The following is a 17,004-nucleotide window of genomic DNA, read 5'->3' on the forward strand; positions in this document are numbered from 1 at the left end:
ATGAGGAATGAAATATCAAAATGGGCAAACCAAATTCTCCATCTATTGTCCATTTTATTTTATTTTATTTTTTTAGTTTTAGTGTCTTTAAGATATTGCTTCCGATATCAGTGAACGGGTACTTTTTGTGTGTACGGGTACTTTTTGTGTGTACGGGTACTTTTTGTGCGCCGTATATAACTATAAATAAAGGTTTTCCTGCCGGATAGTTCCGCACAGTGTCAACACCCTGTATTATAAATATTTTTTTCTTTTCAGCTCAATACGCCGTTGACACAGATAAAGAAAGTTTACATTATGCATTGTCTTATAGAACGTGCACCTGGATGGGCTAAACGCGTTCCTTTATACCAGTATAAATGTCATTCTCAAAATTAAATATATCTCAACTTTTACATGGATTTCAATTTTTTTACATTAAAAATGCAGTAAAAGATATCCACAGCAAGCTGCAAGGCCCCGCTAATTAGTGTAGGCCTACTGATTTTCGAGTGAGTGTACTGGAAACAAAAAACTCTGGTTTTACCTGAAAACAATTATTTTTCTTGTAATAGAAATGTCATATGGGGTACTAGAGCATACACAAGTCGAATACTCTGCCAACCCACATTAAACTAAGTACATCTTTAACACAGTTTAAAAGTTCTTTAAAAACTCACTTAATGAAAGAAGCATTTTACTGATGTGCATCACCATATTTTGTTCACCTATTGATTGTTGTTCATGTGTAGATTAAGTTGTAATGAAAATTAATTTTTATTTTGTAGTTTAAGTTAATCTTTGTATCGCGCCTTGAGCGCCATTGATTTGGTGGAGATGTGCGCATTAGAAATTCACATTATTATTATTATTATTATTAATAATGTGTAGAATATAGAAACGCTGTGGTATCTCATATGATAGTCATGGTATGCTTAGCCTGAGTCGCTCGGCATATCTCGAACAAAATCGCGATGCGTAGCTGTTAAAAACGAGAGGATTCGCTGTACTATCACAGCAATTTTAACACGAAGATATAGGGATGGTGACGATGTGTTCCGTAAAATGACGGCACATATTTTACTACAATACAGATATGTAACATATCAAACATTTTCTTAACTTTTACAGTCCAACCTGTTTACATTGTTTAGAGGGACCATATAACACACATTATATATCCTATTGCACATGGAATACAGTATTTTGTACAAACAACATTCATCTATCATTCCTTTCACTGTAATTTCATTATGATTATACGGAATTGTCAAATAGAGGGATTCCTTCAAACAGTTATTACTATATAATTGATAGATACTCACACATATGCATTCTTTTTACTCTACTAGCTCATTCACACCCGAATACTCCATCCTCACTAAAACAACAGGCCTCAGCACACTTTACGATCGCCCCGAGAGGCGTACCGACCGAGTGAGTTGCCCCACCCCGGATCGAAATACCGGGACAAAATTGACAAAAGGTTGAAATGTGCATCTTCCTTTGGACCGGTTTTAGGCCATTATCATATACATATACCACCACTACTCCAACCCACATCCACACATCCATGCACCACTCGTCCATCACCACTCACTTTGGTTTCTCAAAACGTATTACTAATTGTTAGCACACAATCATTACCTTTAATTTACTTTAAGGTCAAGACTATAGGATTGCACTTTTATAATAAACTTTTCATTATTTCCCCCACTTGGTAATTTGGAACAGCACTCTATTATATATTCTATTACCCCACGACCCATTATTCAAAATCGCGCACTGTGATTTGTTGAAACGCGTCACGTGACAGACCATTAATTAGCGATAAAGTGTCAAGGGCAACTGACTTTATGTTCTTTCATCATCACAGCCAACGCTCTGCAGGGTCTATTGTTCTATTGTTTCCGATTAGAGCGCTGACATATTGGAAAATGTTGCCAATCAATATTCATGAGAGTGTACATTCAATGTCCAGTTTGCGAAATTGGGTGAGTTGTGTTTGGTAGGTGTGAAATACATCTGACTAGGCGTTTTAATTACGTAACGAATAAAGGCATTGACATCATCGAATGGCTGCCCAGTGCTGTTATGTGTTTAGTTATTATATAGGCCTAATAATTATTATTAAATGTATTCATCATTCCTTTCTTTTCCCTTCTCTGTACTTATTCTTTCCTAGGCCTACACTTTATCACTCCCTCGCTCTCATTGTCCCCTCTCACCCTCCCTCTCTCATTCCCATCATTTTCCTTATATTTCTATTTATCTACTCGTCTTTATTATATCTTTTTATTCCTCCTTCCTCCAGCCCCTCTCATTCTCCATATCCCTCCTCCCTCCCAAGACTTCTCACAAAGGTGAATCTGCCCCTCCCCAACCCCCTCCCCTCTTTTGGTACGCCACTATTTCTATACCAATCTCCTTCTTAAAATAAAATTAAATGGAAATTTCTTCAAAACAACCCTTATATGCCTATACTTATACTTACATGTATACGTATAGCGATTACCATTATAGTGTAATATAGATATAATGGACTGGACATGGCAGCCTTCATGCATTCTAATGTGTCATCGATCAGCCCGGCAAGAGCATTCAATTTATTTAAATGAAACGCCTAACGTCAGGTGGGTGGTAAAGATGATTGCATCGACAGCTAAAGCCTCCTTATATACTTCAGATCCACACAAGCACACATTTGGGATACGTGAGTACAATGGTACCACTTTACACATGACTGCCCTTACACATGACTGTAGTGTGGTCACTTATTGATACTCGCCTGTTGTGTAGAGCGTTAATATGATGCCGGATCAGTGACCAATTTAATGGCGGAACCCCTTTATTCGAAACAATGGTACCACTTTTATGAATAGCCTGTCGCAACTTCTAATCGGCATCAAACGAACAAAAGATTATATAATCTATCGCGACTCTATTTCTATTTAAAAGCTCTTTGATCACAGCGCACAGCAGAGCGTACAGCACACCTGCTTATGTAGGGGAGAATGGAATATCAGGGGTGTGTTATTGTATGTGCATACCTGCTTATAGGGGAGAATGGAATGTTAGGTTGTGTTATTGGAATGTGCATACGCTTTGGCTACGCGTATGCGCTCCACCTTGAGGTAAACAACTTGAAATATTTGGGCAAAAAATTTGATATTTTCTCTTTAAATCACACTATTTGTGGTAATAGAATAGAAATAAAGGGTGCAGCATTACCCTTTACACGCAAATAATGTGTCCTCGGCAGAAAAAACGTTTAAATAATGGGTTCGGCTGCGCCTCACCCATTATTTACGTTTTTACTGCCTCGGACACATTATTTTCGTGTAAAGGATCATGCATTACCCTTTATTTCTTAATTTTCAATCTTAAGTTGCAATATATTTAAAAGGCTCATTTAACTTTTATTGAGAAACTAGTCACAAACGTAATAATTACTACGGCTTGATTACTTATCATGAAGACTTTATACTTTCGAAAAGAAATGTTTGCTTGCTCTTTGCCTCTATGTGGTAGATAGGGTCGGTCGATCGGATTTTAAAAAATGTCATTGCGAAAATATAATCGGCCTTAATAATTTCTTAAGTACATGTCAAATATAGTCTCCTTTATGCATCCACGTAAAAACGAGAACATTTTCAGCAACAAATGTGATTAATTAATACAATAAAGAAGCTAATACGTACTCGTCTCGAGCATTGTAGACAACGAAACGATTTCATCAGAAATACATCGATATCGATTTGGAGCTAAAATTTCAGGATGATACCAAAATTCATCACCAATGAGGTAAGTCGGGAGATGTTTGAGACTGTAGATCAGGTCACCTTTAATAAATGGGTGTGATTTAGGATGCCTTTCTACTGTACAGTAAATCATTTCATTCATGTTTTGAAACTACTTTTAGGATGCCAACAATTCCAAAAGAGAAACCACACTTTTCTTGACTTTCCATAATCAGGTTCGGTATTCTTTTGTACAGTAAAATTTGTATTAGGATTAGAGTCGGTCGGAAAATAACAAGCAAACATTTCTGTTATATTTCAGGTATATTTCAGGTATATTTTATTAAATGTCATAGCAGTATTAAAACACTGAATTGCGACACAATTTACAATTTATAAACATCAAAATTTACACATTAATTAATACAACATAAAAATATATGGTCGAATCCAACCAAAAGTGTCCACGGGCCAAAAATAAAAGTCCGAAATAAAAATGTCTCCACAATTTTTTCCTTTTGCCCATTGATTGATGACATATTGGCCTTATAGGAATCAAAAGTGCCATTACTAATCTTGAAAAATAAATCCAGGACGTGTGATAGTAAATGTGATATCAAAACCCAATGTTACCTACGAATACCACTAGGATGCTTTCACTGTCGCAATACTAATCAACCTAAAACAAATGGAATATTCCCATTAACGCTTTTTTCGTGTAATGTAGACCACAGGGTGTCAGGAAAATGCTAACTCAACCAGAAAATATTTGTTTTTATTTTTATAACGCGATCAATATGATCTTAGTCAATTTATGCTAGTTTATTTTTGAAAATGAAGTTTAGGTCAGTTTCTGTATTTTATTTATCAAATGAGTATGAATCAATTTACACATTGTATAAGAACGAGTATGATATATGTTTTCAAGAATAATAGGAATTATACGCATACACCTAACGCTTTATACAATGAAAAGGTGAAGAAACCCGGGTATTCGTAGGTAACATGAGCGATTTAACAATATCTATATTGAGTTTATAGGTTTAAATTTTGCTATTATGGTAATGAATTAATAAAATGGTAGTTTTTAGATCCCTTTCAATTGGTACGTCCAAATGAATAAATGTTATTACCTTAGATCAAAATTTTTTGATGCTTTTAGCAAGATTTTGACCACTTCATTTTGATATACAAGTAGTTAATCAGCAATTTTACATAATAAATAATTGTTGAATGAATCCGTATATGGGTAATAATAGTGTCCTGGGGTACCGCTTAAAGTTTTTGACAATTAATTTCAATTGGTAGGGACACTTCATTACACATGTCATGTATTATGCTGTATTCGTAAGTAACATTTCAGTATTTGTAGGTAAGAATTAGACTTTTGGTGGATATCGCAATCAAAACTTCATTTTATAAAGCACTTTGAATGTATTATTTTCTTTATGTGCGTTTATTGATACTTTAGACCCTATCATGTATTAATAATGTCGGTTCACAACGGTTGAAAGAGGATTGAAGTAAGAAACAAAGCAACTAAAGTGACTTTAATTTGCTTAATTGCACACAAATCGCTTAAAACCGTTATTGCAGACTTGTGAAGTCCATCTTGGAGTCAGTTACGTCTTGTGGCCTTTCGTTTGAAGGCAACTACAATTAGCTTTATACCAGGGTCCATCAATGTGTTGTCTAGATCATGAGACAATGAGAACAGTCGTTTTTTCCATGGTATTCGTAGGTAACCTGAGCGAAAACGTCAAAAGTTACCTTCGAATAAATCAATTTGGACACAAATTACTAAGAAACCAGAAGGTCGGTAAACATTTAAAATGAAGCACACATGACAGTTGACAAATCCAAGTATTTATCCCCTTCTAATCTTCTTTGAATCTGATTTTTCTTTCAAATGAGCAGACCGTCGTCTATTTCAGTACATATTTTTCACCAATTAAGCCGTATTCAGTTTTGCATGGTGGGCATGTATGTGAATTCGCAACTTTCATTGACATATGATTTGATAGCAAACATACAGGCCTTCGTTATGTACCAATATGGGCATTGGCATGAATGGCGGTGTTTCACAATACTGTCATGATGTCAAAGTGTATTCGTAGGTAACATTCGGTTACCGAAATTTACCTACGAATACTTGCTTTTATTGTTGACATCTCAGAAATATTTAAACGCAGGTTATTGAAACTTGGTAGAAATAAAGAGTGTATTACCCTGCACCTATTGCTTAACTATTGTTTACTATTCTCTCACTTTGTGGAAATGGCACAGCTTTTAACATGTATTCGGAGGTAATGCATATTTGTTACCAAACCTACCTTTGTGCCATTTATAATTTCTGGCAGCTAAACACAATAATAAAGATGTCCGAATGCAATGCATTTCAGTATTGGACATATCAAAGCTTGTATCAATTGCGCATTTATTAGTGATTTCCATTTTTAAAGATATATCTAGTGCTATGAAAAATTGTATTCGTAGGTAATGTAAAAAATACCACTCAAAAAATTATCACAAAAAATTCATAATTATGAACAAATATGTGAAAAATTGAACAGGCAATCATTGAATACACACCTTTCAGGAAATCAATTTAGATTCAATCCAATGACTTCTTTTCATAACTGATTTAGATATTTTTAAAAATAGTTTAAGAAATATTTTGAAAAAATTGGTAAAAAATAGCATGTTTTGGGGTCTCTGTGTCTAAGTTTTTCACAGAAGGGGTCTTATTATATATGGCGCGAAGCGTATGATCAAGGCGAATAAACACAATACAAAAACGAATGCCAATTGATTAATACTTTTAAGTTATGGCCCTGAACATGCCGTGTACACTTTTCGTTGGATTCGACCATATATCTATGTACAATTTCAAAGTAATATATTACTACATCAAAAAACATATTTAAAAGAAAAAGGAATTATAAAAACACAATGTAAATCAAATTCATAAAAAGTCAAAGAGGTAAGAGTAGTGCACTGGTAGGGAGCTCAATTATTGCACAAAAAAACAACTTTCATATTGATTGAATTTTATAATGATACATGAATATTGCACACTGTTTTGGTGAAAGGTATTTACTGAGAAAATACAAGCTATTAAACTGCACTTTAATAAAAGTTAAAGGACACGGATGAAAATAATGCAGCTAGCACAACAAAAATTAGTAATTTAGGAAGTTCATTTAAAAGACTGGTAAGATAGGGCAGTGGGCTGTTCTTGAATCGGTCAGTTTTGAATCGGTATGGTTTGAATTTTGCTTGTTTCCGGAGTTGCATACTTGATCTGAACTTAGAGCAGGGGAACCACCTTGAGAATCTTTCAGAGCTGCTAGCTTTGATAGCAAATTCCTTGCAGATATGAATTCTGCGGTCCACAAGAGATTGAAGGTTGAGGACTTCCAATGCATCAGAGTAGGTTGTATAATCTGATGAAAGGATGCAACGGCATACACGCTTCTGAATCTTCTCAAGGTGGTTCACCTGCTGCTGAGTGAGGCCAGCACTCCAGAGTGGTGCAGCATACTCTAGACATGGGCGGACATAACCTTTGTAAACGGTAAGGAGATCTTCTTTGTCAAGCCCGGCTCCTTTCAGTTTTCTGAGCATGAACAGCTTTCTGTTGGCCTTAGTGTACATTGTATTTACCTGACCCTCCCACTTCAAATCCTTATCAATGATAACTCCAGCGATTGATTAAATGGTGTAAAAAGGAATTAAATTAATCAAATGTCTTCATCACCTGATCAATCACAAGTCATGTCATTCTGTTAGAGTCACAAGTCGCAAAAAATGGCGACTCGCGTTCGACTCGAGTCTTCATGTCTCTGCCTGCTTGTAAATGTAAAAGTGACACACGCCTGAACTATCAATCGTAGATAGTAAATTTGGCATTCAGTTGTTTCTGGAACCTTTTAATCAGTACTTTACCATCCCAAGTCAGCTTACATTTTGCTATGTTAAGCAACTTTAGATGAGGCATATATTGCAGGGACTCGCATAATTTGTCAACTGACAGACCGATATCATTATTGGCTAAACCTAAGCTCAATGTCTCAATACTCAATTCTTTCCGCGATGGACATTGGTTATCACTTTGTGTATCGCTCCCTGACGCACTTTGCTGTTCTAACATTTGGCCTGCCGTAATGAACCCATCAAATAGCACCGCACATTGGGATGGATTCAATCCTCTGTTAGTGCTGGGTGTTTTCCATGAATATCTAAAACCTAATTCTAATGATTTCAGACGGGTAAAGTACATGTATGCCTCAGCAAGTTTCCCCACCGAATCACCTATCTCGTTGCATGAAACATCTAGGACTTCTAGTGGTATCTTACTTTCGTCTGTCTTACCTGCTGCAATAAACCCATCAAACAACACAGCGCACTGGGATGGATTTAACCTCGAAATATCGAGTGTTTTCAGACGCTTCATGTACATATACGCTTGAGCAAGTATACTAACTGAATCTCCAATTGCACAATTACATCTCAATGATTCATACGGTAACCCATCATTGAATTGTTTGCCTGCCTTAATGAGCCCTTCAAATAAAACCGCACTTTGTGTTGGGCTTAACCCATGCAAATAAAGTGATCTTAAACGTGTCATGTTCATGATTGCTTCCGCAGGCTTGCTCCTCACTGAAGCCCCTATCTGACTTCCAAATAATTTAAAGAATTCTAGTGCCAATCCATATTCAAAGGTTTTACCAGCGGCAATTAACCCATCTAATAACGTGGCAAACTGGGATGGATTAAATTGTTGAAGGTCTAAATCTAGTGATTTCAGACGAGGCATGTACATGAAAGCTCGAGCAAGAGTTCCGACAGAATCACCTATCGTACTATATCGTAACGACAAGACCTCTAGCGGCGAACCTCTGCTGTCACGCTGCCCTGCCGCAATTAGTGCATTAAACAAAATCTCACATTGATGAGGCTCCAAAGCAGAATCTAGTTTTAAGCATTTCAGATGCGGCATATAACTATAGGCACGTGCAAAGATATCTACGAAGTCGCCTTTTACATATCTAAAATGCAGCTCTTCAAGCTGTGACCTATAAGCACTCTCTTCACTTAACTCGATATTGGAATCATTCCCTGTCATGCAATTACATTTCTGTGTGTTCTGCAATGATTCAAGAAGTTCACGACATTCCTCTTCTCCTACTGCATTCAATCTTAAATGTTTTATGTGTGGCATATACTTCATTGCTCTAAGGAGCTCGGTGGTTTCGCCAGAGCTAAGATCTTGAAAACACATTTTCTCTAATGGAAAACAAATCTTGGAAGAGGGAATTGATTCTTGATGCGTAGGACATTGAGTCCGATTTTCAATCGAAGTAGCTGCGCGACAGATTTCACTGATTATTGCTGTGCATACAGAATCTGACCACCTCGAGGCCACCAGTTCTATTTGTTTTAGTGATGGGTAGGAAATAACACCAGACCACTCCCCACGTATAAAAGCTCCACTTATGATCAGTTTAGTGGGAGATGGTAGTGATGAAAATAAAAGGAAAAACTCTATTGCATAACAAAATTTCAATTTTGATTGGCCATATATTTGTAATTCTTGTAGCCGAGGCAAAGTGATTGCATTACTCAACTCACCATGTAAAAATACACTCGTCAATGTCAACTTTGACAGAGATGGCAAGGAAGAAAGAAATTGAGAAAATAGCTGGACACGACAAAAAACTTCTTTGAAAAATAACTCCGAAAGTGAGCTTCGAGTGAATTGTTGCTTGGTCAATATGTTCAGAAATGACGTGATATCTGTTCTACTAAACCGTTCGTTTTCAATCACATGTAAAGCAGATAACATTGGCATTGAACAAAGCATTTTTGCAGCTTCTTCGTCATTTTGGCAGACTTCGATCCTTGCCTTCTCGACATCGTCCAACCAGCTTTTTCCCTGACCTCTCTTGACCATTGTTTCTTTTTTTAAAACTAAGTAGCGGTCCAATATTTCGCGAAACTCTTGTGATGAATACTTTCCTTCACCCATACAAACACAACTGTACAAAGGTTTCATAAGCGCGTGTAGATTTTGACAGTTTGTTTTCATATTCAATTCAGCCTCATGGAGGAGAAAAAGAGGCAGTTGTTGACATTCATTCTTATCAATACTACGGATCTCGCCCTCATTGTCTCTTAGCCATTCATGCTGACACATGATTTGAACAACATGCGACAAGATGACTTCAGCCGCGGTATTACTCAACCCACAAGCAAACCTCAAAACATATTCCATTTGAAAAATATTCCTTTTGGTTATTCGACTAAGATACGATTTGAATGTACCCATATCTCTGTCGACCAACTTTGACCAGTACAAGGCAGCGGACATTTCTTGGAACGTTTTATGTAGAAATGTAACACTATTTGAGACAGTTGTTCTAGACCTTTGTCTTTGTTTGATTACAACATCTAGCGAGAGGGCATCCTCAAGATGTTGTTTTTTAAATTCATTCGCTTTAAATACTAACCTATCTTCCAACAATCCAATAATTGCTATTTCACCAATATGAAATAGTACTTTATCGACCCAATCTTTAAGCTCTTCAGTTGAGTCATACGTATCATCTGTGGTAGCTTTGGCGTATTTGTGCCTTGCTAAGTGCATTATAACACATGTGTACAAGGCAGTAATACTCAATGGGAGTGTTTGGCTTTCAACCCAAAGCAGACACAACATTGATAGAATGATAGGTATAGATGAAAGTTGCAGAAGCCGAGTTGACTTAGCAAGAAGGTCAAGAAAACTACGGACACAATCAGATGAATTGCGTTCCTTGTTTTGCATGAACTTCTTGACATACTTTTGCCTACTATTTTCTGCGAACCCTTTGACTTCAACCTGCAAATACGAGCCATAGTTTAGGCAAAATGTACCGACTTGGTTGGGTCGAGTGGTTACAATGACACACGCTTCGGTCAATGATTTGCTACGCAACACATTTCGTACCGCTTTGCACTGGTGAAAATCAGCTGAGGCCTCGTCATAGCCATCAAACAAAATGGCCACTGAACTAGCATTTGATTGAAGGTATGCACGCAAACCCTCACCTGATACATCTGGTAGTAACTGGTCTTGAATGATACCTACAAGATCTGTGTCGGTGTCAATCTCATTGATTGCAAAAGCAAAGACTAATTCAAATCTTGATATTGGTGAGTCTTGTTTCTTACATGCCCAATCATATGCTAGTTTAGACATTGCGGTTGATTTGCCAGCTCCTGGCTTTCCCCTAACAAGGATACGTTTGACCAATTCCTTTTCTTCACTCTTTTCCTTCAGTCTCTCAATACATACAATATCCCCGTATGAGTTCATATCTCGACAAATTACCCCGGATGGTTTTTGATCTTCTTCGATAATTTCCAAGTTGACAAAGAGGTCTTCCATCTTGGCGAATTCTTCTGGCATACCAGGTACTAGTGGTATCTTACCTCTCGTTTCTTTGTATTCTTCCATTAATTGTCTTCTAACTGATTGTAAATCAAAATCAGGAGATTCTACAAATTGAATGCAAAGGAAAATGTAAAACAATAATGATCAGTACTCATCATCTTTGTACCAAAATGATTGGTACCCATTACCTTTGGTACCCATTACCTTTGTTGTCTAATGAAACGCCTGCTGTGTCCAAAGTCAACATTAGATCCTCGTGAAATGACTCCTATTCATAGTTTTGTGACCTTTTATCTTATAAATCTACAAATTAGGTGGCCATTATGCTGCATTTTGATGTGGCAGCCTTGGCCTAGAACTAGCTCTAGTTCCTCGGCTAGGATCGAGGCGCGTAGCGCCCAGACGTGCAGCGAGGCGCGCAGCGCCGAGATGTCAGATAGGGGTTGTCATGGTCTCATACAGGCACTGAACAAGTGCTACCTTGGCCATACTCATATTGATGGGTAGCAATTATTGTTTAATACACCCTGTATGTGACGCAATCTGACCCAACCAGGTCAAAGGTGACAACTGTGGAATTAAGATACAGGTAAAATTAGGGAGGACAATCAATAAGATTATTACATAACTCATATGGATACAGAAAATGTATAGTTTGATCTATCTACCGAAAAGGTCAAAGGTCACATTTTTGCGCTCTATGTGGGTCAAAACTATGAAGTGCTCCGATTTTGACAAAAGAGGTGTTAAAATGTTCGTTTTGATATAACAATTCACATGAAATACTTTTGGCCACAAATGCACCTTGTCTTAATTAATTAAATGAAGGTTTTGATTGTGGCATGTTAGCATCTAGTCAAAGAAATGGATTATCACATTGTTGAATAAAGGTAAAGATTTAGCTAGGGAGAGCTTGTCAAATTGAATTCAGGTCTACAACACTTGTGAATGTATAAAAATTATAAGATTGTCACAAAGGCGTTAGCAAAAATTGTTGCAAAAGGTTTTTATCAATCATCAATTATTGATTCTCATCAAACTGTAAACGTCAAAGGAAGATACATTTGATTGAAGATGTTATTAGATATACAGAAAATTAAAATATTCCTGGGATAATGCCTTAAAACTTAACTTTGGTTCAGATTTTATTAAATGGGTGAAGACAATAATAGCACAAGCAGTTGCATTGTTCAAAATGGTGCCATATTGGATTTTACCCCTTTGAAGAAGGGTGTACGACAAGGTTGTTCCCTTTCTGCATTATTGTTTATAATATTTATTGAAGTTTGTAAAATAAGACAAGATAAATGGTATAAAACTTCCCCTTCATATACAGGGGAAAGAAGAATTATGCATCGCACAATAGCACATATAAACATGAATTTACAAATGGAAACATAACACGCATAGGCAGATATACCAGATTAAAAACTCCGGACATACCTGCCTGTGCGGGGACTTGAACCCCAGACCTCTCGCTTGTCGGGCGAGCGCTCTACCATTGAAGATGTTATTAGATATACAGAAAATTCAAATATTCCTGGTATACTGCCTTAGAACTTAACTTTGGTTCAGATTTCATGTTCAGATCATGCTCTCACCCAATGACCCCATATTTTGTACATTTTGCTCTCACCGAATGCCCCTTAGTGCGAAAGTGCCAGCCCTACACCTATATCCATTTCATATTGAAGTGCCCCCCCCCCCGGGTGTAAAATAAGACAAGATAAGAACATAAATGGCATAAAACTTCCCCTTCATTATTGTAAAAGTGAAGTGCGTATATCAATGTATGCGGACGATATGACAGTATTTGTATCAGATCATAAGGACGTTAGCCAAGTTTTACCAATACTATACGTGAATTTTCAAATGTATCATTCAACAAAAACAAACACGGAAGCCATGTGGATTGGATCTTGTAAAACAAGTCAAAGAAAGTTGTATGATTTAAGATTAACATTGTACCCAAATAATACTGTTAAATCACTCGGTGTATATTGTAGTTTTACTAAGTCTGCAAATGAGATACCTGAGAAGTGGGAGAGAAAGGAAATGAAGATTCAAAATATTATTCACGCGTGGAAAAAGAGAGACCTTTCGTCTACTTTCGTCGCAACTAAGATACATATCCAGTTAAATCTGCCAGAACATGTAATAAACGAAATTAATACTGCCCTCTTTCAAGTTGTTTGTGGTGGTAAAGGGAAAGTAAAGGTAAAGACTCTGATAAAATGAGAAGGGGGATGGTGGAATATAATATACCTTCCTTATTTTCTGGACTCGTTTATATTCTTAGATTGAAAGATTGACAAATGAAAATGAGGCTACTTGGAAAAACATTGCATGGATTGAATGAATTTCAAAAAATTCTTTAAATGAAAGTGAACACAGCATCAGCTTAATGTGGCTGTGTCTGAGGTAAGTGGCCTGTGTACCTTTTTGTTTCGCCTTTCCTCCAATATTGATAACCATCTCCTGTGCATGATAGTTGTCACCAGTCACTAGATTCTGATGTTGTATGTTGATGGTTTCACCTTGAATAGAGGCGGGAATGACGGCTCTTGGTAATGTTCTGTTGTCCATCATTTCACCTGCTGGAATGGTTAATTTCAATGTATTATTTTATAACTAAGATAAGTGCAATAAATGTCCGTAAACAGGCACTACAATCAATTTACAGGTCAATTTTGGCAGAGAAATAGTCAATGTGGAGCTGATCATTTTAGGCTATGGAGGCATTTTATCAAAAGTTCAAAATTACTCAAACTTGTTAAAAACCCACACCATCGGAATTCTCTGGCAATAAGGATTTTGAACAAGAATGCTTTGACGTCTATGAAGTTCTGTGCAAAACAGTAACATTGTGAATCCCTTTGGAGCCAAATTTGAACATAATGACGTCGAAATATTATCGTTTTACACATAGCACCATAACCGTGCGTCGTAGATACAAATATATACTGCCATGAGAGGTTCTGGTTAAACCTATGGGCCCGAGGTGAGATCAATAGTACTATTTTCCTGAGGGGCGCAGCCCCGAAGGAAAATAGTATTAATTGATCTCAACGAGGGACCATAGTTTTAACCAGAACTTCGAATAAAGGCAGTATATATTTGTTTTATATACTTCATTAATATGTTCTTTGTTCATTGATTTGTTAAAAGAAAATTATTTGACGTCTTGACTCTCCCGCTTCTATCTTGAGTGAACAGCACGGCTAATTTAAGCACAACCTACCTTTCAAAAAATCGAATAGCCTAAAATCGGGCTAACCAATTACAGCAGCGCGAAATAACATTATGGCAGTTTCGCGTGCGTGAACTGTTCTGTCGCATCGAATGCGCGCACGCGGAAGGCATGGTCAAAAGTACTATTTACGGCTTGTAGGTACTATTTACGGCTCATCCGGGACATTGAAAATACTATTTACGGCTAAGTTAGAGGTACTATTTACGGATAGGAGTACTGATGGTAGAACTATTTTTGGTCATGTGATCCACTTTTAACCAATCAATGAACAAGAATATATTAATGAAGTATATAAATCAAACTATACTTTTTAAGGAGCACAAAGGGATTGTTTTAACCAAGTCCGAGCAATTTTGAACTTTACCCCTGCGTAAAAGTTCAACGACCTTTACCCTCCAAGTAAGATAGAGGTTGAAATGCATCCATACCTTATAATGATCAGCGCTGTAAGTACTAAATCTCTGCCAAATACGGCAAATTTAACATGATTTACACGATGGTTACGGGATTCGATTGGACTAATAGTAGCTAATAGTCATTGTGACTAAGTTTTTTATTTTACGGGGGGGGGGGGTAAGACTTCCATGCTTGCCACAAGGTGACTATTGAGTGTAGCATTTTCAAAAAAGTTCAACTGAAAATTTCAACAACGTTCAAACGTCACGTCACCCTGAATGGTGAAATTGAACTACATTAAGCTGCTAGGCGAAATATTGAGAAAATCTGTGAACTTTCTTGTAAAGTGTGCCGAGGGTTGTGGATCGACTTCTCAGCGTTGTGCCTGTGCGAATCACTGCACATTTTTCTAAACATGTTAAATTTGGCCTAAAGTCGAATTAATTTACCTTGACGTGCTTCCTGCAGCTGCATGTCATCTGAATCCTGAGCAGTTGCCATGGTAAGGAGTATAGAGGTGCAGAGTAAATTGATTGCGTATGACCTGTTATATGTAAAATAAAAATAATGTCTTTTCATGAATTCAGATCATACAAAGTGTTTGACACTTAAAGCCATATTATAACATTTGCTGTGGAGGACGCCCTCACTGATTTTTTAAAATTAATTTTTTACACGATTATATTGTACTTTATTAAACCAATATACCCTGAAAAAATCAAGACTCTAGGTGCTGTAGTTTGGTCAAAATCCGAGATTTTGAATAAAACGCCTGAATCAGCGTTTTATTATTACGATGGAATTATTAGTCGAACGCATACACGATGTTCATAACACACAGTACGTACACGGCGTGCGCGACGGTGATCTACACAACAAAGGGCCGTACCATAACATGACAGAAGGAGTGGTACGTATTGGTGACATATGCGCTGGTAGTAAATTCCCATTTTCTTTGCTCTGCCGTGGTTGTTCGGCTCAAAAATAAAAGGGGATATATCTGACAGTAAAACTAACATTTTATGGCAAAGAAATGCTAATCTATTTTGTATGAAAATGTTATAATATGGCTTTAACTTACTACGTTTAATATAGTGCTCATTTTCCAACGGCTTCAAAGTGCATAAAACAACATAATGAAATACAGTAAACAAAGCCAAGAATATTATGGAAAAAAGTGTTTTGTGAGCATATAATTTTGCAGGATTCAAAAGTAACAGCACTCTTTATAACAGGTTACACGGTTGTTTGATGGTATGTAAACCGTAGTCATTTCTAAGAAAATGTGAACAATGATGGCGATATTTTTCTTAAATCTTGTTCACCTGTCTTGTTTGCATCTTTAGAAGGGGTAGACACTTGTATAGTGGCATTAGAACATCAGAGAAAAAGGCTAACAAATGGCAAGAAAAAAAAACACTTTCTATCATGAAATGGAAGGAAAAACTCATATTATTTGGCTAATTCAAAATGGATATAATAGCGCCCTCAATTTGCACACAAAATAATGTGCAGTTTATAGAAAAAAAAGTATAACAAAAACGCAGCAAAAGAGGAATAATTTAATATCTGTTAAAAATAACGATAAAATATATGTCTATATTAATGTGATTATCCAGGTCTAGTATTGAACATTATATAATGTTTTGTTAGAAAAATTAATAAATGATCACATCAAACAACCCGCGTGGTTAATTGTTCCACAAACGCGAAGCTGCCACTTATAAAAGGCTCTGTCCCCAGCACGCTTCTTGGAAAGAGCTACCAAGAAGGAAATGTTATCAACCGAATAAGAAGAAGAGAATTTATACAAATTCGATAATCAAAAAGGAGGAAGTAAGTATTACATTTATGAGCCATTTAGAATCAACAAACCTACCTTGTGCTGAATGTCGTTAATGGATTGGTTCACATAAACAGGATAATTGTACTCTTCAAATCTTAACGTATTTATGAGCTCAATGTTGCATAATTCGTCCTCAGATTAAAGTTAGATATATGTAAAATGGCTACATTTTTGGAGTAACAAGATACATTTGCACTCACTCGCTTTGAGACAATCGCAAAGTGTTGCCACTATATTTTCCAGTACAAGGCGCGGCAATTACAATGTATACTATTACTAGTACATGCCGCAGCATAAACTATAAAATAGTCTATCTATAATACACAGAAAGAATCGACAAATTGAGGTG

At 36.6% G+C, this 17,004-nt stretch overlaps 1 protein-coding gene across 2 annotated transcripts; it reads right to left on the minus strand.

Annotated features, from left to right (window-relative positions):
* Positions 1-6,612: 6,612 nt before the first annotated feature.
* LOC140152715 (uncharacterized) lies at positions 6,613-16,882 on the minus strand. Of its 2 annotated transcripts, none has more exons than XM_072175180.1 (4): positions 16,689-16,882; positions 15,259-15,353; positions 13,599-13,754; positions 6,613-11,264 (listed from the first exon to the last, which is right to left on the minus strand). In XM_072175180.1, exons 2-4 carry the CDS (start codon positions 15,308-15,310, stop codon positions 7,606-7,608), a joined length of 3,867 nt encoding a protein of 1,288 aa, XP_072031281.1. In that variant the 5' UTR covers positions 15,311-15,353; positions 16,689-16,882; the 3' UTR covers positions 6,613-7,605. The 2 variants fall into 2 exon arrangements, with proteins under 2 accessions (XP_072031281.1, XP_072031280.1); XM_072175179.1 differs by having other exon boundaries at positions 13,599-13,757.
* Between the last annotated feature and the right edge of the window lie 122 nt (positions 16,883-17,004).

This window comes from Amphiura filiformis, chromosome 5 (genome assembly GCF_039555335.1).
Source record: "Amphiura filiformis chromosome 5, Afil_fr2py, whole genome shotgun sequence".
Lineage (NCBI taxonomy): Eukaryota > Metazoa > Echinodermata > Ophiuroidea > Amphilepidida > Amphiuridae > Amphiura > Amphiura filiformis.